At 48.5% G+C, this 22,289-nt stretch overlaps 1 protein-coding gene across 3 annotated transcripts in view; it reads right to left on the bottom strand.

Annotated features, from left to right (window-relative positions):
* Positions 1-18,792, bottom strand: part of NKAIN4 (sodium/potassium transporting ATPase interacting 4) — a 50,607-nt gene extending 31,815 nt beyond the window's left edge. The window contains exon 1 of one of the 3 annotated variants that reach the window (XR_011682229.1): positions 18,471-18,790. Coding sequence is in view for 2 of the 3 variants with exons in the window: in XM_071446670.1 (XP_071302771.1) it covers positions 18,471-18,524 (54 nt within the window). In the remaining variant the exon portion in view is untranslated. Of the gene's footprint in view, positions 1-18,470 lie in introns of all 3 variants that reach the window. The other 2 variants (XM_071446670.1, XM_071446669.1) reach the window with 2 other exon arrangements.
* Positions 18,793-22,289: the final 3,497 nt, after the last annotated feature.

The following is a 22,289-nucleotide window of genomic DNA, read 5'->3' as shown; positions in this document are numbered from 1 at the left end:
ATATATATATATATATATTCATATTTATTTTTATATATTTATATTTATATTTATATTTATATTTATATTTATATTTATATTTATATTTCAGAGGAAATCTGGTCCCTGTGCTGGCCCTGCCAAAGGGCCCCATGGGGCAGCAGGGGAAGTCCCCATCATGGTCCCACACCAGGTCACTCCCTGCAGCTCTCCAGCAAACACAACTTTTAGGCTGCCTCGTGCCACATCCAAGGACCAGGACTTCTCCCAGCCCAGAACCATCCTGTGCAGAGCCTGGGCAGGGGTAAAACCCTCCCTGTGCTCATCACAATTTCTCTGCTGAAGCCTGGAGCATGCTGCTGTTAACCACACCAGTGCTGAGCCCTCACCTGCTCATTCCCCCTGGCCTGGCACCTCTCTGAGCTCTGAGCCCTCCCCTCCCAGCACCACCCTGTGTGTGAGCAGTGACACTCTCAGGAGTGCCACTGCTGTGACCTTGAGCCCTGAGCTTTCTGCTGCCAAAGCCTCCCAGAAACATCTGAGCTGTCATTGCTCAGTCCCACATGCCCAAGTGCTGCTTAGCATTCCAGGGAAGGCACAATCCTGCTGAGCAGAAGGGATGAGACTGGCACTGAGCAGTGCAGGAGGCTGTTTGTGTCTGGAGCAGAGCTTTCCTGAGTGCATCTCAGAAGCACCAGCTCTGCTCAGCTGAGGACATGGGCCAGGCACAGCAATTCACAGCATCATGGGATCCTTTAGGCTGGAAAAGCCCTCTGAGATCACTGAGTCCAACTGCTCCCTCAGCACTGCCAAGCCCACCACTAACCCATGTCCCCAAGAGCCACATTTGAACCTCTTTTAACCCCCCCATGAGCAGTGACTCCAACACTGCCCTGGGCAGCCTGTTCCACTGCTTCACAACCCTTCTGGTGAAGAAATTGTTCCTCATATCCACTCTAAACCTTCCCTGGAACAATCGGAGGCACACATCCAAGCAAACCTCTTAAGCCTTTTCACTCCAAGTGCTGGATTGTGCCATGGAACTGGCAAAGCATCAGGAGCTGGCAGTACTTTTTCTAGCAAGGGACCATGGAACATCCACAGGTGCCCTCTCCTCACCCACAACCTTCTGACAGTGAATTAACTGAGGTTCTGAGCGGTGCTCAGAATCCAGCTCCTGGGAGAAAGAAAAGACTGCTTCCTAAGAGGAATGCTTCAGGAAAATGATTGCTCTGGATTGCCTGAACTTCTCCCAAAGCAGGGTCAGTCACATGCCTGATGAGGCTTGTGCCCTGCACCCCTCACAGCCTCTGGCCTGTCTGGTTTTATGGATCCCAGGGGTGCAGGCAGCAGTGGTATGGGAGCTGCTGCTCCCTGTATCTCCTGTATCACCTCAGCCTCTGCTGTGATTGCTGATTGCTGAGAGCAGCAATCAGGCTAAATTCATAACCAGGTGCCTTTGTGACCCAGGCAGAAAAGCACTCTGACAGGAATGACAAACTTGTTTTATTTGCAACCCACGCCAACACTCCACCATAAGTTGCCCAAACATTATTGGATTAATCTGTTGTGCCCACAATGTTCTCCCCTAAGCCCCTCCAGTGTTCTCCTCCTCCCTCAGTCTCATGGCTCAGCTTTGAGTCTCCACCTTTGGGACAGAGACAGGAGGCCCTGGGGTGGAGGGATGTGACTGCATTTGCAACTGGCATAAACCCAGGGAGTTTCTTCAACAAGTGCCTGACATTTTTATCACTCAGATGCTCAGGCTCCACACTCCTGGCTTTGCCTCACCTGAGGAAAACTTGCTATCTTATCCCACCTCATGCTGCTAATCCTGGGCAAACATCCTGTCTGCTCCCCTGAACAGCATCCTGGTGTGGCTGACAGCTTCAGCTCTGGGGAAAACCTCTCCCACCAGGAGCACAAATTTCCCTGTTGCATGAAATAATATATATTAAATGTGTGCCATTAACTCAGCAGCCATTTCCCTCTGGAGATCTGCTAGCATCTAAACACTCCAAAGGCTGTGAGGCAGAGCAGTGCTGGAGATCAGCAGGAATTTAATTTTCTAATAGAGAGATTTATTTCCTACCAACAGGGCTTTGTATTGTGTGATCCCTGCCTCTGCTCAGCCATGAAGGCTAGCTGAAGTTTGGGCTTGTTCCCACAAAAGGGATGCAGGGAAAAAAGTGAAAATACTTGAAAATTAGCCAAGGGCTTGTTGTGTTTAGGGGATATAACCTATATCCTTTTGACCTGCTATGCTAGGCATCATCTGCTTAGCTAACAGGGAAGGGAAACCATTGACAGGGCTGGCACAGAAGGCACAAGGCTGCCCTGAAGCACTGCTTGGGCCAGCACTGCCCAGCCCTCTGGAGCCTCCTGGGTGTGGGAGCAGCAGAGTGCAAAGAGCTCAGAGATCCCATGAACTCTCAAGCGTCCTAGAAAGACTTTAAATTATTCAGGGATCTGACCAAAACTCTCAGTGTGTATAAAGCCCATGAGACACCAGCTGGACTCACCCAGTTTAGAAAAAAATTCTGTCTCTCTCTGCTATTTTATAGGCACTTACTGCAAACTGCAATTTTATTTCACTGCTGTTTACCCCAAAGCAGAATTGTGGCTGTAAATACACCACTGGCAGCTTCCCCAGGGGAGCAGTAACTCTTGCTTCAGGCTCAAAAAGCCAAGCTCAGTTTTCCTTCTGTCCTGTCCACACACAGCCTAAAGACTCACTGTGACCAAGTGACACTGAGACCACTGCCTGCCTTTGGCTTTATGAACAGAAATGTTCTAATTCAGTCTAATTCATGGCTGGCACCTGCAGCACCTCCTCTTCAGGAAAGGTCAGCTGTGGCCTGAGTGACAAAAAGGCAAAACACCTGCAGAAAGCCACCTGAAGCCCTTTTTTCTCACCCAGCAGGAGATGAGGGTGAGAGCTTTTTGGTGTCCATGGAGCACAGCCAGCAAAGCCCCACTCTCTGCCCAGGTCTGTGTCACAGCAGCCCCCAGGATGCTCCCAGCACATGGGGAAAATGGCCCCTGTGCTGCTGGATCCCTTCTGTAGGAACAAAGGACCCCTTCTGTAGGAACCCTTGTGAGCCCCAGGTCCCTGCACCCCCAGCTCCCGCCCTGCTCTGGCCAGCTCAGCTCCCCCAGCTCCTTCCTGCACATGGCACTGGGAGCCCCAGCAGCTGATCCCCTTAATTAGGTCACAAATGGATCACGTGTGAAACACTTGCACCAGCCAGATCTTCCGGAGGAAAAACACGCAAACCCTGCAACTGGGGTAAAAGCTCGGCAGAGGAAAGATGCCAAAGCTGAAATAACTCTTCAAAACTTTCTCTGGAGGAGCCTTGCTTCAGTTTCTGCTCGACAGCTGGGCCCTGCTCCCTGACACTGGAGCTAAGTGGTAGCTTTGCTTTAATTTCCTCTTGCTTCTGCTGCAATGCCAGATTGCTTGGATATTCGTAAACAGAAGGAATTTAATGAAAATTATAATTAGAGCCCCGCGGTGCTCTTGCAGGTCGCCTTTACACTGGGCTGCCTATTTACATTACAAATCAGGCTGGTGTCACTGCAGAGTCTACAGCAAGAGAGGAGAATTCATTAAAAGGGAAGCGCAGGGTGGGTGAGAAACAGGGGAGAGAGAGAAAATGATATTGTTATTATTAATAATCTAGGAAATTGGGATCTGCCACCCTCTTGCTGCAGCTTTGCTCCTCGAAGGAAAGCTCATCCTAATCAGCCTGAAGCAGGAGGGGCCACAGCCCAGTCACCCAGAGACTTCCATGGCAATTACTGTACAAATGGAGCCTTTCTTCACAGAGCAAGGCTTTCTCACCCCACCATGACACACAGAAGTGCTCTTAGCACCTAGCTGTCAATTTGGGGGTGTTAGGAAGAGACGGCATGAAGCCAAAGGGATGCAATTCCCATTATTTTGCAGCTTTCCCTTTCCACCTACCAGCAGCTCCTGATGCTTTTTGCCCCCTGTAATGCCATGGGCAGCAGCTCCTGCTCCTGCTCCTTCCACCAAAGCCCTCCAGCACAGCTGGGGACTCTCTGTCTTCCCATCTATGCAGTGAAATTAGGAATAACAACCTCATTTTACACAGAGGATTGCTGAAGACTTGCAAAAAAGGTTCTGTAACATTCCACACCAATAATTCTGCCTCAGCACCAACAGCATCTTCACTGCCACTGTGGTTTTTTGGACACCTACCTGCCCGTGGTGGCAAAAGGAGGTGGCATTTTAAGCTGGGAACTTCCCATAATGACGGCAGTACCAACCCTAATACCTCACCTTTCCCTTCACTGTCACATTCTCAGCACAGAGAGGTGAACTCCCCCTGTTCCCATGCCTGTATCCCCCAGATGAGAAGCTGGAGGTATTTTAGAAGTTGGGCTGCAAACAGGCCAAGTGGTTTGTTTGCATTTCATCCACACTATCATCATATAAAGTGACCCATAATGTGACAGCTGGGTTTTAATCATCACCAGTAACACTGATGTTTGTGCTTTGCCCCAAAAAAAAAAAAACCCAACCAAAACACAAAAATGTGTTCATATCAGTTCAAAAAAATGACAAAATGAAAAATGATAGTTGAAAAAACATGTAGCCATTTTTTCAGCTGAAAAATAGATATCAGTGAAGAAATACTGACCAACTCTCCCCTAATGAATGTACCAGCAAATTTCCAGGTCTGTCATCAGAGCATGAAATAAAAAAAGAACTGGGAAGAAAATAGTATTTTGGACAAGAAAAACATTTAGCATTTCAGCTTCTGGTTCCAGTAAAATGCTTCTGACAGGAAGAGTTTTAAATTGGAACAAACAGGAAAACAACGATTTTGTTCAAAACAGGGACTGTCAGAGGCTTTCGGGGTATTGCAGGAATTTTCCAATAACCACAATCCCCACAAAGAACTTCCCTCTAAGAAGTGGATAGAAAATGAATCAATCACAATTGATTCTCATCATCTGATTGCTTCTCTGGAAGAAAATCAGTCCTACTTAAGCAATTGATTCGTTACCTTAGCAATTACAGGTAAAAACCCTGGCTTTCCTTGCCTCCTTCAAGGCATGCCAACTAGGGATATTCCAGTTTTCGAGCCATTTCAGGAGGCAGAGCCAATTTTATGTGATCAAAGATGAGTTCTGAGCTGTCACCAGCACCCTCAGAGTGTCCCTCAGAGGTGAGGAAGGCTGGGCTTCCTCCTCAGCCGCACCTCCCCACGAGCAGTGCAGGCTGCAGAGCAGAACCCCAGCTCCATTTTCCTCTAATAAAGGCAAGAAAACAGAGACACACAAAGTGCTCAAATAGATTAAACAAGTAAATACCTAAAGAGGGAGCTGGCAAAAAGTTCAGGCACAATTTGAGGCTGAAGATGTGCCTCCCTCTTTCATGGGTGATGGAGCAGTTTGGGAACTGCAATCTGCTCCGGGCAGTCATGGGAGGGTGAGAGCACAAGCTCTGCTGCAAAACACAGTCTGAGTGCTGGGAATCAGGGCTCCAGGGTGGATTTTCTGGGATTCACAGCATGAGAGTGGCTGTGGGGGGAAGTCACTGTGGTTTTCTCATGCCCACTGTCCCCTGCACCGCTGGGTTTCCTGCTGGACTTGAGAGGAGCTCAGCAAAACCAAAGATTCTCATCAGGGATTCATCAGCAATACAGAATCATGCTGAAAACCCACTAAGGTTTACCAGATTCTCCCACTGGCACTGACAGCACTGACCACCTCACTTCTGGTGCTGCATGCCCTTTGTTTTCCCCCTCAGCCCAAGCGGGTGATGAAATGAGAGCCGTGACGTTCACTTTGATGGAAGCGAGCTGCTGGCTCTCCAACAGGGTAAATAGGGATTCAGTGCCTTTTAAAAAGCATTATTTTTAAAGGAAAGCCCTTTTGAGTGAGGGCTAGAATGGGGTTATTTTCCACATGACCAAGCACCAAAAGGAAAGCAGCAGCCCAGTCCATGCTCTTATCACCCTCCCTGAGTCACCCACTGGATAGATTTGTCACAAGGTGAAATAAGAGCAAGTCCTCAATTTATTATCATTTTCTACTTGTCCTCCTTAATGCAGTTCCTGCCAGGATGAGTTTGCTGTGGGAAAGTGGAATGAAACCAGGCCTTTCAGTTTGCTGCTAAATGGGACTGGGGGGAGGAGGCTTCCAGGGGGGAGGGAAACTTCCTCATTAGAAGGGGAAAATGTGCAACGCAGAGTTTTCATCAGATGCTGCCCAGCCTCCCAATTAGGGTGGTTGGTACAAACAGTGGTGTTATTATATGTAACTGTTTATCCGGTGTCACTCAGCCATTGTTTATTTTATGAGCATAATTTATCTCCTCCGTTGTGCTGCCCAATTTGTTTGCATTTTCAGTCCACTCGAGTGTCTCTCTTTCATTGTACACATCTTTTGGCCTCCCACCAACCAACTCTCCAAGTTTCCAGGAGTGTCACACAATGGCCAGGCCCCTCCTGTGCTTCATTTTTCGCATGACATTTTTGTCCCCTTATTTCTGCGCTGCCCCTGCCCCTCCCCGCTGCAGACTCACAGCTCCTCAATGGCTCATGATTTATTCAACAGCAAAGCTGAATTTCTCTTTTCCTTCTCTTTCTCCACTTTCCCCTCCTTTTGGAAACAGAGGCTGGTCAATAGATGCCACTCTGGAAGCTCTGGAGAACAAAGTTCACTTGCAGCAAATCTTTGTGATGGTGTCTCCACAGGGCAAGAGTTTGGTGACCCTGTGAGGGCTGAGCCCAACCAGCAGCTCACCCATGGGGCCCCCACAGACTCTTGTGTCTCCTTCACCCATGGAAAGGGACAAAGACTTGTCCTCTATTGGTTTGTGACACTGATGCTTCACCCACACCTCTGCTTGGAGGTGTGAGATGATTCCTCATCCCTGGAACAATGGCATCCTTGGTTTGCTCCTACTCTAAACTTCCTGAATTTTCCCCCCCCCTCAAGTCCTCTGATCTTCTTCTTTGTGGGTCTGACTGCAAGGCTTAGCTAAAATAGAAAAGTGCTAATCCCCATTATGGAAATTCAAATCCTTGCTGCTACATTAAGTAATTTCAAGGAGGTTTAATCTGGCAGGACTCAGAGGTAACTCCAGATAGTGACAACAACACCTGTGCATCGCCTCTTCTTCCATCCTGGTGACACTGCAGCAGGAAGATGCAGCATTCTCCTCCTCACTGAAGCAGAACCCAATTTCTGATGGGTTCTGATGAGGGCTCAGCCCTGGTCTGTAGCTGAACCTGGGATTTACTGTTTCATCCCCACTGAGTGTGCCAGGATTGGGATTCTGGGATTTCTGACAGAAAATCTGGACAGTGTCTCAGCACCAAACCCTGGAGCTCCATCTGAAATGCCCTTTGTTTAGAGATTAGTGGCCAAAACTGGGAGTGAGGAACTTTACATGGCCAAGAGAGGCTTCATGAGGAAAAAAAGTTTGCAGCCATGAAACCTGGGCTGCAACTCATGGAAGGAAAGCATCCTACAGGACACTGCCCTGCCACCTCCTGCCACTGTGAGCTGCTCCAGAAATTCATCGTACTCGAAATGATTCACTCAAGTATCCATTCAGTCTCAGTTCATGGATTGCAGAGCCTTTATTGCACACCCATACATTTAGCACTGGGATAGTTCTCAGCAGCTCTAACAGCCCTGTCATCTAAGGAATAAAACAAAGAGCCATTATTCATCACAAGGGAGACACAGCCTTTATTGTCTGAAGCCATGGCAGAGTTTTTCTATCACCCTATCTATTCTTTCTCACTGTCACACAATTCAGCTTTAAACTGTCTCAGTGGCAGCCCTGGAGGCCCAAATGTTTTGCAGCTTCTCCCAGTGAAGTGCCCAGATAATGTTGTGTTGGACTGACCACAGGACTGACCTCGAGCTTGCAGAAGCAAGAGGGGGAACCTTTCCAGAAAAGCTTGAGGTGGACATTCATCTCTGCTAGGTCAGGAGTAAAAGCCAGGCAGGGTTGTTTACAGACATGGGGAAGCACAGCTACAAGGAGAGATGGATGGATGTGAATTTTGGGCACTGATTACACCCAGAAGATCTGGGTTTGGCCCTGGCTGGTGGCAGAGCTGTGCTGGCTGTAGGACACACCAAGCTGTGCACATCACCTGTCCCAGCCTCCCTGCAGCCCTCCCAAACAGCCTCAGGGCTTCCTTGCTGGATCTGTGTCCAGCACGCAGCTGGAGGAGCCAGCCTGGTTCCCTGGATCTGGATATGTGGGGATTAATGCCTTGGGACCTAAGCACAAGCCACCCTCCATCCTGCTCAGCATCTGCCTGACTTGCTCTGTGCCTCTGGGAAAAGCAGGCCAGATTTGGGGCCACAAGACCCCCTCAGGCCAGATTTGGGGCCACAAGAACCCCTCAGTGATGCAGATGAACCTATTAAATGCAAGCAAAGCAGCACCATTCAAAGAACCAAATACATCATGGTCTCCTCAGGCTTCAAGAGCATCCGAGGCTGTGCCTGTGTCAGCACAAGGCAGGACAAGGAGTAGAACCCTCTGAGAAGGTGCTCTGTGGGGGCTCTCACCAGCTGTTTGCAGGAAGGCAAATTCAGCCTTCCCCTGGATGTCTCTGCTCAAAATAATGAGATGGGAAACTTGGAGACCCACAATCCTAAAAAGCGTCAGACATTTGAAGAAAAAAAATTGCACTTTCCCAGCTTTTTAAGTTGTTTTAAGGTTGGCAACCACATCTCCAAGCATCCAAGCTCACTTTTCTCCACATGCTCAGACAGCAAAGGGCACAAAACAGCCTGTGAACTCCCATCACACTTCTCCCAGCACCCGCTCTGCTCCCTGCTGAACAGCCAGCACTCTCCCAGGCTAATTAGCCAAACGGTATTCTGCACATATTTAGCATTTCTGAGTAATTAGGATAATCAGATTTCTCCCCTAATTCTGTACATCCACAATATAAGCAGGTGTGTTGCCTTTCCCACAATGATGCCACAGAGGAGTGTTGTCTGCCAGAGCCAGGGGTGCCAGCAGCCTGGCAGAGCCCATCCCCATCTCCCACATGGTAAGGGATCACCAGCAGCCACGGGGAATTGGGAACTGGCTTTGTGTTGGCTGAGCAACCAGTAGTTCAGATACTCATGCAAGTTATCTAAATACACAGTCCTCAAATCTGGCCAGAGATGCAGTGTTCCCTGCACCATCCTCAGGGATTGGCTGTGGGAGGTGTTTCGTGCTGCAGCTGAACAGCAGGTGCTTGGCCCAGACCCTCTGAGGGGTTTTGGGTTCTGGGCAGGTTCTGGGAGTCTGCCCAACACTCAGGTCTTGGTCATTCTCCACAAGGTTCATCAGCCCATGGGCCTGGTGCTTATCTCTGTGAACCTGTGAGCTGGCAACCACTTATCTGTGTCTGTGCCACTTCCAAGGTCTCCTGGAATGAATGACCTTAAATGAAGGTCCAAGACAGCCAGGCCAGGCCAGCCCTTTTTTGTCCTGCTGAGGTGGGTCTTTGATTCAAGAGGAGATTTTCTTCTAGCCAGCTTCACTCAGTAATCCCTTCTCAGGGAAGCAGAAAAATTTTGTTTGTTTTTTTTTTTTTTTAAGTGCCCGTGAATCTATCCTGGTTCAAGGAGCATTCAGATGTGGTGCTTCCATCAAAGTGGAAGTTCTTAAAGGAGTATCAATGATCCAGCATCTCTCAAAGAAGGAAAGGTTGCTCCCAAGCCCCACAGCATGGAGGTACACTCTCCCAAGCATCTGGATCATGGCAGTAATATTAAGCAAAGACCCTGCCACATTCCCTCCACAAAACCACCACCCATCTGCTGAGCTTCAGGTAGGGAAGAAGTTTGCTTGGAGACCTTAGAGTAGAACCCAGTGTACTCTCAACTCAAAGAAGTTTCTAACATGCAGGACAATGCTCTTGTTGTAGTACTTTACAATAACATCCAAACTTCCTAAACATGAACAAACCTGAGTAAGGCCAGGACTTAAGACTCCTCCTGATGTCCAAAAAGGTCAACCATGCTGGTACTGAGATTGGGCTCTGGTTACTACAGAGGCAATGTTCAGGTGGAGCTGACATAGACAGTGACAAACTGTTAATTGTGGGGAGCCTGTTTATCCATGATGGATGAACACAGCACTCAGAGCACTCCATGCAAGGCTACACTCAGTATTTTATAAGTTGTGTGTGGGTAATAAAATGCTCCATCCCCTTCTTTAGTGTCCTCTATCTCACCTTCCTGTTCAGATGCAATGGTGCTCACAGATGAACTATCCCCAGGGAACAGCATTTAGAAAATATAAATCAGCACCAAATACTTTAATGGGTCCAAGGCTGTTGTGAGGTCACCACAGGCACAAGACAGGTCCCTGGTCCCCTGAGAGGAGTCACAGGAGGCATCTTCCCAGGTTTTGTATATTTGCTGTAGCTGTGTATTTATCTGAGCACCTGAATCCATTTTTTGTAAGGTTTTAGGACTTCAGGAGAAATGGAACTGAACTGTCCCCAGTACTGTTCAATTCTTGTCCTTTCCTCTTAGCCCAGGTGACCAGCTGGCCAAGTGCTCACCAAGGAAGCACAGAGTGTGTCCTGTATCATTCTGACCTCAGAGAAGTGATGTCCCAGGGCACAGGAGTGGCACAATGACAGAGCACAGCACATCCACCCCAGCTCTGGGCACAGGGATGGCTCTGCTGCTGAAACAGGAGCAACCTGTGCTCCCACACCCCTGAACATCAGGGCTGGGCACATCTGTGTGCTTGCTCCACTGGTTCAAAAGAACACCATGAGGATCCTGGTTTTCTTGAGTTTTGAGCATTGGACTGAAAAAATGGAAGGTAAAAAAAAAAAAAAGGAAAGAGGGAAGAAAGCAGATATTTTGCTGGCCAGAGAGAGCCTGGGGAGCAGGTGGGAAGCTGCCTGCAGGGCTGGCCAGGAGCTGAGAGGTGGCAAAGGAAGCTGGCACAGCAAGTCCTGACGTCTGCCTGCCTCGAGCAGGTGATGAAGACAAGCTGCTGCCTCAATTCCCACAGTATATTTTCATTAGGCCCAGGCAGATGGCAGCTGAGGTCACCGCTTCCACACCATCATCCTTCCAGCCCAAAGGTGTCAGGGAATCTGACATCTCAATTACTAAACCTGGAATCACCCAAGCAGCACCTGATGGATGATGGGGGAGAGGGGATCAGAAAAGCTGCCCTCCTGATTTCCATGAATTCTCACCTTTGAGAGAAAATCTGGGACGTGCACTTCCCTGATAAACAACATATTTGTGTCTAGTGCTCTGACACCAAAGCAGCTGTGCTAAGAACGAGCCACAGACACCAGGAAAATGGCAATTAAGCCCTTGTGGAAAATAGACCAAAAAGCACCCCTTGGAAAAGACATTTGATGTTAATGAGCTACAGCAAAGTCAAGGGAGGAGATATTGATCTTGCCCCAGCAGAGATCTGCTGCTTGCTCCTGCACAGTCTGTGAAGCCTCAGAACACAGAGCAAAATAAAACTTCTGTTCTTCACAAGGACTCTCAGATGTGGGGCCAGGGCTTGGCTAAGGCAGGAGGAGCCAGAGCAACACCACCATTGACTTTTCTGTGCTCAAGGTGAGACACAGTTCTGACACGCTGGTGAGAAGCAGCAACTCTGCTGAAGCATCATCTCAGAGATTTCTGCCAAACACTTCACTCATTTCAGTTCTTCTCCTCCCTATTATTACCACCTACTCTCCTATTATTACTTTACTACTACTGATTCTCGACTTTTTACTCCTGTTAATCCATACTTTTGTAATCCCTACTATTATCCCTGGCAAGAAGGTGAAATGACATTCTGACTCTTACCAAAGATCAATAAGCGAACGAAGCACAAGTTGTTTATTCTTAGTCTGAAATCTCATGAACTTTAAGGTAATATTATGACTCTGGAATGATTACAAAATATCTCAGATTCCAATTTCCACAGGGCGTTTATTCATTGAGTTTCCTTCTGCAACAAAAATACCCCAAACCACTGTGAGCAGATGAGTCACTGCAGCAAAGCACCACCCTGAGCAACACCCAAACCTGTGCTTTCCCCTTGAGGATTTTTCTCCTTAAATCCCACCATGAGCTGGGTTTGGGGGAGACATGATGATGTCAGAGATATTTGAGAGTGAAAACATCCAGGGTGCACAACCCCAATGAAAAATAAACAACAACAAACCACTTCTTTTTGGGGGAGACTTTTCAGCTGTTTTCAGAAGTGTTTTCAAGCTTCTGTAAAAGTTCAAAATATTTGGGGTTTGGCACAATGAACACCCCCATCATTTTCAGCAAACATTGCTAAATGCCAGGGTATTTTCTTCCTTTTTTGTCCACAAATGTCATTTTTTCCCTCCTCGTGTTCTTTAGACAGGGAAGGGGTGAAGAATCGGCTGCTTTTGAGACAAAAGTTTCCACTTGGTTAAAAATTCTCCTTCTACCAAACTGAAACAGAGAGACACAACCTGTGCAGTTGGCTGTGCTCATCACATGTACTGTAGGAGGAATGGGGACAAAGGGAACATTAAATCACAAATTATCCCTGGTTTTGGGGGGTGTTTTCACCAGAAAGAAAGGTTCAGTTCTACTGACCTCAGACCCAACGTTTTGTTAATGGGAAAGGCAATGCTACAGCTGGGGCACTTGCTGCTCACTGGATAATATGCATTTTCTTAAGTGCTCAAAAAGCAATGGGCTAGTCCAGGGTTTTCCTGGAGGAAAAGAGATCACAATCTGGCCTTTGTTATCCAGTTTGTTCTCCAAGAGTTCATACTTGAGGGCCCCTGGAGCAGATTCTTGGAAGAGCTCCACTTTGCACCCCAGCCAAAATGATCTGAGTTTCCATATATTATTAGCACACAATGGAGAAACGTCAGCTCCCTTAACCCCACACCAGCCAGAGGGAGAGGGTCCCCATCAGGGAAAACCAGATCCTTCTCCTCTTCTGCTGAGAGGAAAAGGGGAAGCCAAAGGAGCAGAGAGTGACCAGGAAAAATCAGAGTGGTCAACAAAGTCACTGTGTCAGCCGAAATAAAACCGCAGTTCTCCAAGGAGAGTTGACTTCAACACCACCCTGCCCTCAGATGCTTTTTTGGCTTGGCTTTGGCCAAATTTCATGGCTGGTCTGAGTGGGTTTGGTTAGAGGACACAGTTCCTGTGAGTCATCTGCAATCTCCAGCACCACCATAGGAAAGGAGGATGTGGGGAGCCAGGAGACCTGGGCACGTCTGAAACACAGACCCCAAACTGCTCCTCCCTTGTTCTTCCCTTGGGCTGCAGTGTACTGGCTCCAGCTGCTCAGGAAAAACGGAGGAAAAAAGAGAAATCTCATGCAAAAATTCAACTTTTTGTAAGGAAAGCTCCACCACTCCAAAATTAAAAATGTTTGCCAGCACAGCAAACATTTGCCAGCACATTTTTGACTTTTCGCCAAAATATTCTGGCCAAAACTTGGGAGAAAAAGTCAGGATTGTCTATGGAAAGCAGATACTTCTCATGAAAATATTCATTTAGTCAAATCCCCAGGTTTCTACTGAAAGTCAGCTTCAGTGGAAAATGCTGACAAGCTCTATTATTGGCACAGCTTTAATTTTCCTTTGTCTGGAACAGACACGGAGAAGACAGCATCTGTCAAACGCAGTCTTTAGCCTTACGTTATTATTTAGCCTGGAATATTGTTCAAGGACTTCAGGATAGGCTTGAGCTATCACAGAGCTGGGTGCTGTGCACATCCACCAAAGATGGCCCTTTCCCTGGAGGATTTAGGATTTAAGCACAAGCCATGGAGAAGATAAGCAGCTGGGGAGAGCACAAGGTAATTTTGGAGGGGTCCTGAGCAGCGTGATGAGCCAAGGGATGCTGTGCTTCCCCTTGCACCTGCTCTTCCCCCCAAGGCTTTGTGCTCAGCCACATGGCAGCTGTGCAGGCTCACAGCTCCCTCAGGGCAGCCTGACTCTGCCCTGGCTCCAGAGGCAGCTGCAGAGGAGGGGAGAGACAAGTCCTGCTCTCCTCTCCCAACCTCCAGCCCAAATGATCCCTGGGGTGGGGAGGAGAAAGACAAACAAGTAATTTCTACAGCCCCCAGACACTGCAATCCTGTCTCCTCCTCGCCCTGGAGAGGGACATGCTGTGACACCCTCCCCTCTGCAGCCCAGTGTGCTGAGGGATTGAGTCAGACAATCAGGATCCCAGAATCCAGATTTGGGCTGGAAGGGACCTTAGACCATCTCATTCCCACCCCCTGCCAGAGCAGGGACACCTTCCACTAGCCCAGGCTGTTCCAAGCTCCATCCAACCTGGCCTTGAACAGTTCCAGGGATGGGGCAGCCACAGCTCCTCAGGGGCTCAGATTAGATTGAATTTCTTCACAAAATTCAATCTAAACCTACTCTCTTTCAATTTAATGCTATTCCCCCTTGTCCTATCATCACAGGCCCTTGTAAAGAATCCCTCTATTCCCACTATTTTACCTCACACTTCATTTGTGCCCAGATCTGGCCTTTCCAGGGCATCCCACTGCCAGTCTCTGACACTCCCCCCTTCTGCCCTCACTCCTCACATGCCCTGCATCATTTTATGCTTCAATCGAACCAACACCAACACTTCAAGAGAGTAGTTAGAGAAGGATCTGTGCTGGTTTCAAACAGCTTCCAGAACTGGTCACCCTCTTCTGTAAGAGATTAAGAGATTAAAAAGGAATCACTAAGAAAGGAGCGAGGCAGAAAAAGTGCATGAGGAAATAAATAAATAAATAAATAAATAAATGTCTATAGTTACTTTTGGTTAGTCTCGATGTGCAGTCCCGTCCCAGGGTGCCTTGTTCTGTGCTCATTTGAAGTATTAGTCACTTTTTCCATTAGAAGCTGTTATTCTAGGGGGATTTATAATGTATCTGTAAAATTGTCTCCAGGCTTTGCTTGGCATCTGAGCTCTCAATCCACAGACAGAATGTAAAGAAACTACAGTTGTTTGATTTATAGGGACAGGGCACGGGGAGCCAGGGAATTTTTCCATGCTCAGTGGAAATAAATTCACATAGTGCCTCCGGTGCACAGGCACTTACTGCTCCAGAAAATTCACCAGTTGGGTGCAATCTCACACTGGCCAAGAGGAAAGCAGCAAATCAATGATTATTTGAGATCTCCCTGCCTCAGACCCAGCCCTGGTCTGTGGCTGCCCACCAGGACCCACCCAGCCCCTGGTGGGTGTGACAGCCTCATTCCACTCGGGTTCGGAAATCCTGCCCTTGGCAAACCCTTTCCAATTCCAATTCCTACATGGGGCATTTCTTAACTCACTACACAGGCTCCCTGACAGAGAACCTCATGATTTTTTCCTAGGGAAGCTTATGTCTCATTTAAACTTTGCTCTTGTTTCTTAATAAGCATCTGCCCAAAGGTTGGAAGGATGAGGAAGGGCTAGTGATTTGCTGTAGGTGACAACAGCTCCTGGATGACAGAGGTGTTTGGGCAAAGTGAGAATAGGGAGGGGGCAACCCCTTTGGGAATCACAAACCCTGGAAAAACAGCCCAACATTTTGCTGATGGTCCTCCTCCATGCCATCCATGGGTGAGGAGAAGCTGTTTTGCAGGGTACCCCTGACCTGGGCCAACTTTGACCCAAACTGCTGCTGGAGGTAGGACTGGACTGGGAAAAAGGGAAGGATTAGGGGCAGGGATGCACACCAGGGCAGAGGGAGGGAGAGCCAGAACCTTCTTGCAGCTTCCCTGCAGCACCGCTCAGCCAAGCACCGAGCCTAACGTGGACGCTTCAAGGAAACAATAATCTAAAATTGGAGCACGGCAAATTATTTATTCAAACTACAGCCTTCCCTCCCCCCTTGATTAGCAAACCGCTGGGGAGTCAGCCCTGATTTTCTTCAGACAGATGCAAACGCTCTCCTCCTCTCCCCGTGCCACGAGGCTCAGCCCGTGGGGGGCTGAGGAGCTCGTTGGTATTCGCATTGTGTAGCAGCTCCTTCAATTCACACGTTGTTCTGCTCTCCGGCTGGAGCACAAACTTTTTCTTTGGGAGCACACACTGCAAATGATGAATTTGTTTGTTTTCTGCCTTTTTTCTTTTTCTTTTTTTTTTTTTTTCTCCCCGGGGAAACATTTAGACTGCAGTGTGCAAACACTTCCCCGCACGCTCACTCAACTACTTGCACCTAATAATAAAACAATTTATATGAAGCATTCCAACTCAGAGTGCCTGAGTCGAGTTTTTTGGGGGGTTGTTCATGTTTCCATTCATCATTCATATAAAAAGCCCTGTGAAGCTTTGGGGAACAGACACCAGAACATGTAACAGATCTCAGGGGTGTGCTGCAGAACTGAAGTGGGAGATCCCAGCACCAAAATTCTCTCCCCACTTAACTCAGAGGCAAAACGTCCACACAAGAGTCAGAATTTCACCCCTGGGACTCCAGCAGTGGGAGACCCAGAGCTTGGCAACAAACAGGGAAGGCTGTGAAGGGTTCAAAGTATCAAATGAAGCTGAGCAGAGACATGAGATGAACAAAGGAAGTTCACGTCATTATAATTTATTGATGATCTTGGCCTGATTGCTTCAGTGTTTTGTCTTAGCAGAGCCCACCCTGGGCAGCAGCGAGCCCTGCACGTCACTTGGCCGTGCGGATGTGGAAGTGATGTGATGATTTACAGACAAAGTTTGCTCAATTAAATGAGAAAGTAAATAACAAAGCACCACGCTGGATCTCACCCTCAGCCAAGCTCTTGCTGGGAACTGGCCAGGATCTCCTGACCTCACCCCCCATCAGAGCACAGCTCCAGAAATTCCCTCACCATAGTTCACATTTTTCCAGCCCTACCAATTCACCCAGCAAGTGCCATGGGAAATCGCTACAGCTTGAGGCGTCCAAACTTGCTTAAGAATGAGCCAAACTGATTCTTTTCTTCAAGGAGGAGGGTCTTAAGGAAAATAAAATGCTGGGGGTTCTTTGTCCCCGTATCTTGGATACAAGAAAACTCCCACGCTTGTCAGAAATCAGAGCAGCACCAGCAGTTCATGGCTTTTTCTTTTCCTCATTCCCTCCCTTTTTTTTCCCCCAGTGTGTGAGTGTGTGCTTAGAGCAGGATGACACAGTGATGGGTTTAAGAGACAGTGAGTGCTGAGACACCAATTTCTAACGTAATACAGGGTGCAGCTTCTTTCTTGTGTCATCACGGGTGAAAAATCAAAAGAAATAATCCAGGAGACTAAACACACTCCCCAGCCATTCAACTCACTCATAAATATGCTGAGCAAGACACTTCGTGCAAGAAAACCCCATCACTTCTATTCTGGATTTTGTTTAATGATGAGTCAAATCCTCTACACTCGTTTTCCAACTGTGCCAGTCTGGGTTCACAGGGGTGAATTCCCACCCTCTTTCCTTCCAATTTTAGGCTGATGGGTATCATTTCAAAACTAGCAGGTTCCCAGTTTTGCTCTCCCACCTTCAGTCCTGTGTCTGCTCCCTGACACTTTGCAGGAAAAGAAACGTTGTCACAGCACCCAACTCCAAAACAAAGAGTTTTAGCTAAACTCACCCCTTGGCACCAGCAAACTATTCAAAAGAACTTCGCAGGAAGCCTGCCCTTTCCTGCGCGCTGCTAATGCTCCAAAATAAAGCAAATTCGGGACACGGCAATGAAATTAAACCCCTAGATGCTGTCATTTCCTTTTTAAGGCTGGAGGAGCCCTGGAGCCCATTAGCTATTGACAAGAAGGGGACCCTCCAGACCCAGGCTGGATGCGCAGACACTCAGGGAACAACCAGACCTTTGTTTATCATCTATGCAGATGTCAAAAGGACCAGGAACCCGCACCCGCCAAGGACCGACCCGTGCCCACCGGGACCGCACTCTCTGCACACTGGGAAGTTTATTCCTACATAAATACATTCTTAATAATAGGCACATTTTATCTAAAACCTCCACTTCATCCCGAGGAGGTTTGAAATAATTCCTTCCGAGCCAGCACAAACCCCAGCGGGGTGGGAAGCGGACGACCAGGGTGGGATGCGGGTGGACCTCTCCATGAAAGAGGCTGAAGGTACCGGTGGGTTTGTGCACGTACCAAGTTTGGTTGGTTTGGTTTGCAACACCGCCACCGAGCCGCCGGGACTCCTATCAAAGAGTAATTTTCTTTTTTTTTTTTTCTTTTTCAGTTGTATTTTATAATACAACTGATACAATACAATACAATAAATTTTATTTTATTAATTGAAAATTACTTTTTTTTCCCCCTCTTTTCCTATTTTCGAGTTTTAAGCACGGGTAAATCCTCCCCAGCGTCCCCGGAGCGCAGCCCACATCGCTCCACCTTGCTGCTCCGAGCCGAAGTTGCGGAGGGGCGCAGCCCTGCCCGGGGCAGCGGGCACCGAGGCGCTTTTGTTCGCGGCCCCGTCCCGGCGAGCCGAACCCGCAGGTCCCCGCCGGCTCCCCCCGACGCCGAGCGCCTGCACTCACCAGCTGCAAAGTGCAGAGGAAGATGAGGGTGCAGCGGCCGGTGCAGCATCCCATGGTCCCCGAGCAGCGGGGGCAGCGCAGGGGCAGCCCGGTGGCCGCGGCCCCGCCGCCGCCCTGGGGCTCCGCTCCGTTCCGCGGGCGCGGAGGTCGCTCGGTGTCGCTCGCTCGGTGCCGGCTGCCGGAGCCCCTCCGGGAGCCGGGGAGGAGGCGAGCGGGGCCACAGCTTAAAAGGGCAACGCTCCGGCGGCGCTGCCGTCCCGCAGGCTGGGCGGGCTGGCGGGGCGGGGGCTGCCGCCAGCGCCGGGATGCGCCCCCCGGGCCCCCGCAGGCGCGCTGGGATGCTCCGGCCCCGGCCCCGGCCCTCCCCCGGGAGGCGGGGGCAGCTCCGATTCCCCGGACAGGGCAGCTTCTCGTTTTTGTCGTGGCCGGACGCGGGAGTGACCGGTCCGTGCTGGCCAGGTGTGCGTGCAGGAGGCACGGTCTGTGGAGCTCTACTCCTTTTTCCACATATGCTCCCCCGTGCAGGTGCTGGCATGTTCACCCTGAGCATTATGAAACCCCAAACTAACCTAAAATACAATGGTTTTTCGCATAAAATTTGTCAGAGAGGATGCATATGGAAAACAAACTCCTAAAGGGCGATAAGACACGGGATTCTTTAAAGTGCACGTTTATGGGTATTTTGAAGTATACCTAGGCTTGAGAAGGAATCCCAGCTGACCGGGAGCAGAGGGATGTAGGAGAGCTCGCTTTACTTCCAAAAGTGCTTCTATCTGAGCACCTTGTATGCACCACTACTACCTTGCAGCTGGTAGAAAAGCAAGTTAGTCGACTTTAATTGTGAACAGCAGAGCAAACGCACAAGCACAGAACCACCTCCTTTAGGTGCCCGAGTCCTCCCCACTGCCTCCCCTGCCGAAGGAGAAGCAGGGTCCAGAAGCCACGGCTCATGCCAGCCCTCCCTGTGCACGCACTTCACTTGTGGCCGGCCTGAGGAGCAGGTCACACACCACACACCGAGACTGGGACAGACTTGCTGCTAAGCTCAGCACAGCTCGATAAGAAGCTTTGGGAGAGCCTCATCTGGTGACAAGGTCGTCTCTTTGCAATCTCCGGTGGCTCCAGCGTCTGCACAACAGTTTGTTCTGTCGCCTCTGGCTGTCCCTTCTTCCTCTGAAGCAAGTCAGGGTTTCATTTCTGCCTCCCAAGCAGGGTGTGACTCCCCACCAGCAGTGATCAGCTCCACTTTCAGTTTAAATAAGCACAGCCCGCTGCTCCTTGCAGTGGGGTGAGAAGGAGGTGGCAGCTGAAATCGTAGCAGCTCTGTCATTTCACTCAAGGAAAGCACTGCCTGCCTCTATCCAAAGGAAGCAGGATTGGTCCTCAAATGCTAGGAATGTTTAAAACCTTCTATTAACAGCAACATTATTGTTATTCACATCAGCCACGGGGAGAAACAGAACAAACAAACAAACCAAGTCTGAATACCTGAGATTAGAAGGCAGACTCTGAATTGATCACAAATTCCTTCTGGTTTTAAATGGTAAAATATATTGATTACCTGACCTGGGCACTGTGCATAACCAAGGCATCAATTAATGCAATCAGGTACAATAAAACACATTTTATTATAGGTGAAAGGAAAACACCCAGAGAAGAAACACCTTGAGAAGAAGCCAATTTATTTCACCCAGAAAACTGTGGACTGGGGAAGATTTGGCAGTATTCATATTCCCCAGAAGGTGGATTTTGAATGGAAAAGGCAATGGAGCAAAGATCAGTTTATTTTTTCAAGAATGCAGATAAAACATTCCTTACAAACTGCACAGGGAGGTCTCACTCTGCACTGTAGGGTCAGACAACTGACATCAGAATTAGAACAGGAGCTCAAGCTGGCCAAAAGCAGCCTGGGGTTAGGCTGGACTTGTTACGTGCTCTGGAAACTGCTGGGAACAGCAGGGGAAAGCTGGGATACAGCCATGCAGGTTAGAACCTGGCTTTTGTGCCAATTCTTAACGTTTTCTGCATCTCTTGTTCCACCTCCTACTTCTAAAAACCTCCTGTAGGCATTGCTATTTTCCAGCTCAGTTGTACTGCAAAGGAGACACAGTGTGAAACAGCAAAAGGTATTGCTGCTGAAGGGCTAAGCTTGACAGAAAATAGGATTTTTTCCACCTGCATTTTTATCTTGATAAGCTGTGCAGAAAGCGAGCATGGCTTGGCTAGGACTCCACATGCATGTGAAGGAAAACACAGACTTTCTTGAGCTTTTTAATAAGGGTGAGGCCACAGGAATAACCCAAACTGTATTTCAAAGAGAGACTTAAAACTTCCAGAGCCTGATGTTGTAATCCTCATTCATATGATTTCTTATCTGTGTATCTGACCATCTGAATACCTGCACGAGTGCTGCAGGACCATGCATCTACCTTGAAAGTTTAATTCATAAAACCAACTACAACTTTAATTTAGCACAAAAAGAAAGAAAACCAAAATTGCTCAATATCCTGAATATTTTATTTCCTGAAGTATACACTCACCCTCAGTCAGAAGTACACACTTCACTCATCCACCATTTTGATGGATGAAATGTTGCTTCAAGAGTCCAGTCTGAATGTTAGGAAGGATTTCTCCTGATTAAGAGGTTCTGGATGGGGTGTGAGTGATTCTTAGCAGGGATATTGGTGTACAGGGATATGTGTACACAGGGCAGGGCAATCACAGGCAGCTGCATCCCTCACCATCTGGAGAGGACCAAGGACAAAGAATTGGTCAAGCAGTCATTACTGCAGCCCTCTCTAAATGCCAGGCCACAGGGATGTTTAAGAGATCCTGGTTGTTTCTTTTACCCTCCTTTAATTCCTGAGGATGTGCCTGTATTTTAAGATTCTGATGCACATCCTGACTTCATGGAGGGAATGGAATCCCTCCACAGGGTGGGAAACATCCTCAAGTTCAAATAATGCTCCAAAGGTCGAATGTCCCTGTTCTTAGGCAGTGTTTGAATCAGGAACCTCTTCCCATCCAAATGTATTGTTGCATGGATCCAGCTGCATTGCCAGGGGTGATGAACCTTAGATAGTGGTACCTTGTTATCACCTGTCTGATTACATCCAAATTTCTGGGAGAAGTCACAGGTTTACTTTAGAAGAGATGAAGAAACAAAGTGAGCACACTTGAAACAAAGCAGCAGTACCTTACCACAGCTTGTTATCTCTAATACCTGCAGTCTCCTCACTCTGACAGATCAAGAAGAGCAGTAGAGGCTAAAAGTATTAGCTGGGGACGTGTCTCTTCACAGCCAAAGCCTGTAATTGTCACAGCTGCTGAAGGCTGGAGGTGCTCTTACATCCCACAGTAGCATGGGGTGCATTATTCCCCTCAGTTCATTTCCATCCACCTCCTCTCCATTTTAATAACATCAGCTGGGTCACGGTGCCTTTGCAGATGTCTGATCAAACACAGAGGTGTCAGAGTGTTCCAGCCTTTCCATCCACACCCCAAAGGCAAAGCCTGCCTGCCCCAGAGCTAATCAGCCAGCCCACTCCCCTGCTCCAGGGCACTCAGCAGCCTTCCCAAGGTGGAATGTCACATCCTATTTCTGTGTCACAAGCAGAAGTAAGCCCTACTGCCAGTGGCCTGAGGGATGGCAGCTCAGCACTGCACACAGCAGGATTTCCTGCACACATAATCCAAAATGATCACTGGCAAGTCTGCACATGCAAGGTGGGTGAGCTGTGAAGCTTCCTGCCACAGGACACTGTGGAAGTTTAAAATGTACAGTTGAATTAGGATAAATCATCTTCCTGTGTGGGAGAA

Source organism: Agelaius tricolor, unplaced genomic scaffold (assembly GCF_023055355.1).
Source record: "Agelaius tricolor isolate 1412-34295 unplaced genomic scaffold, bAgeTri1.0.p SCAF_23, whole genome shotgun sequence".
NCBI classification, from domain to species: Eukaryota; Metazoa; Chordata; class Aves; order Passeriformes; family Icteridae; genus Agelaius; species Agelaius tricolor.
The sequence above is the reverse complement of the archived record's forward strand: the minus strand, read 5'-3'. Positions and strand labels throughout refer to the sequence as shown.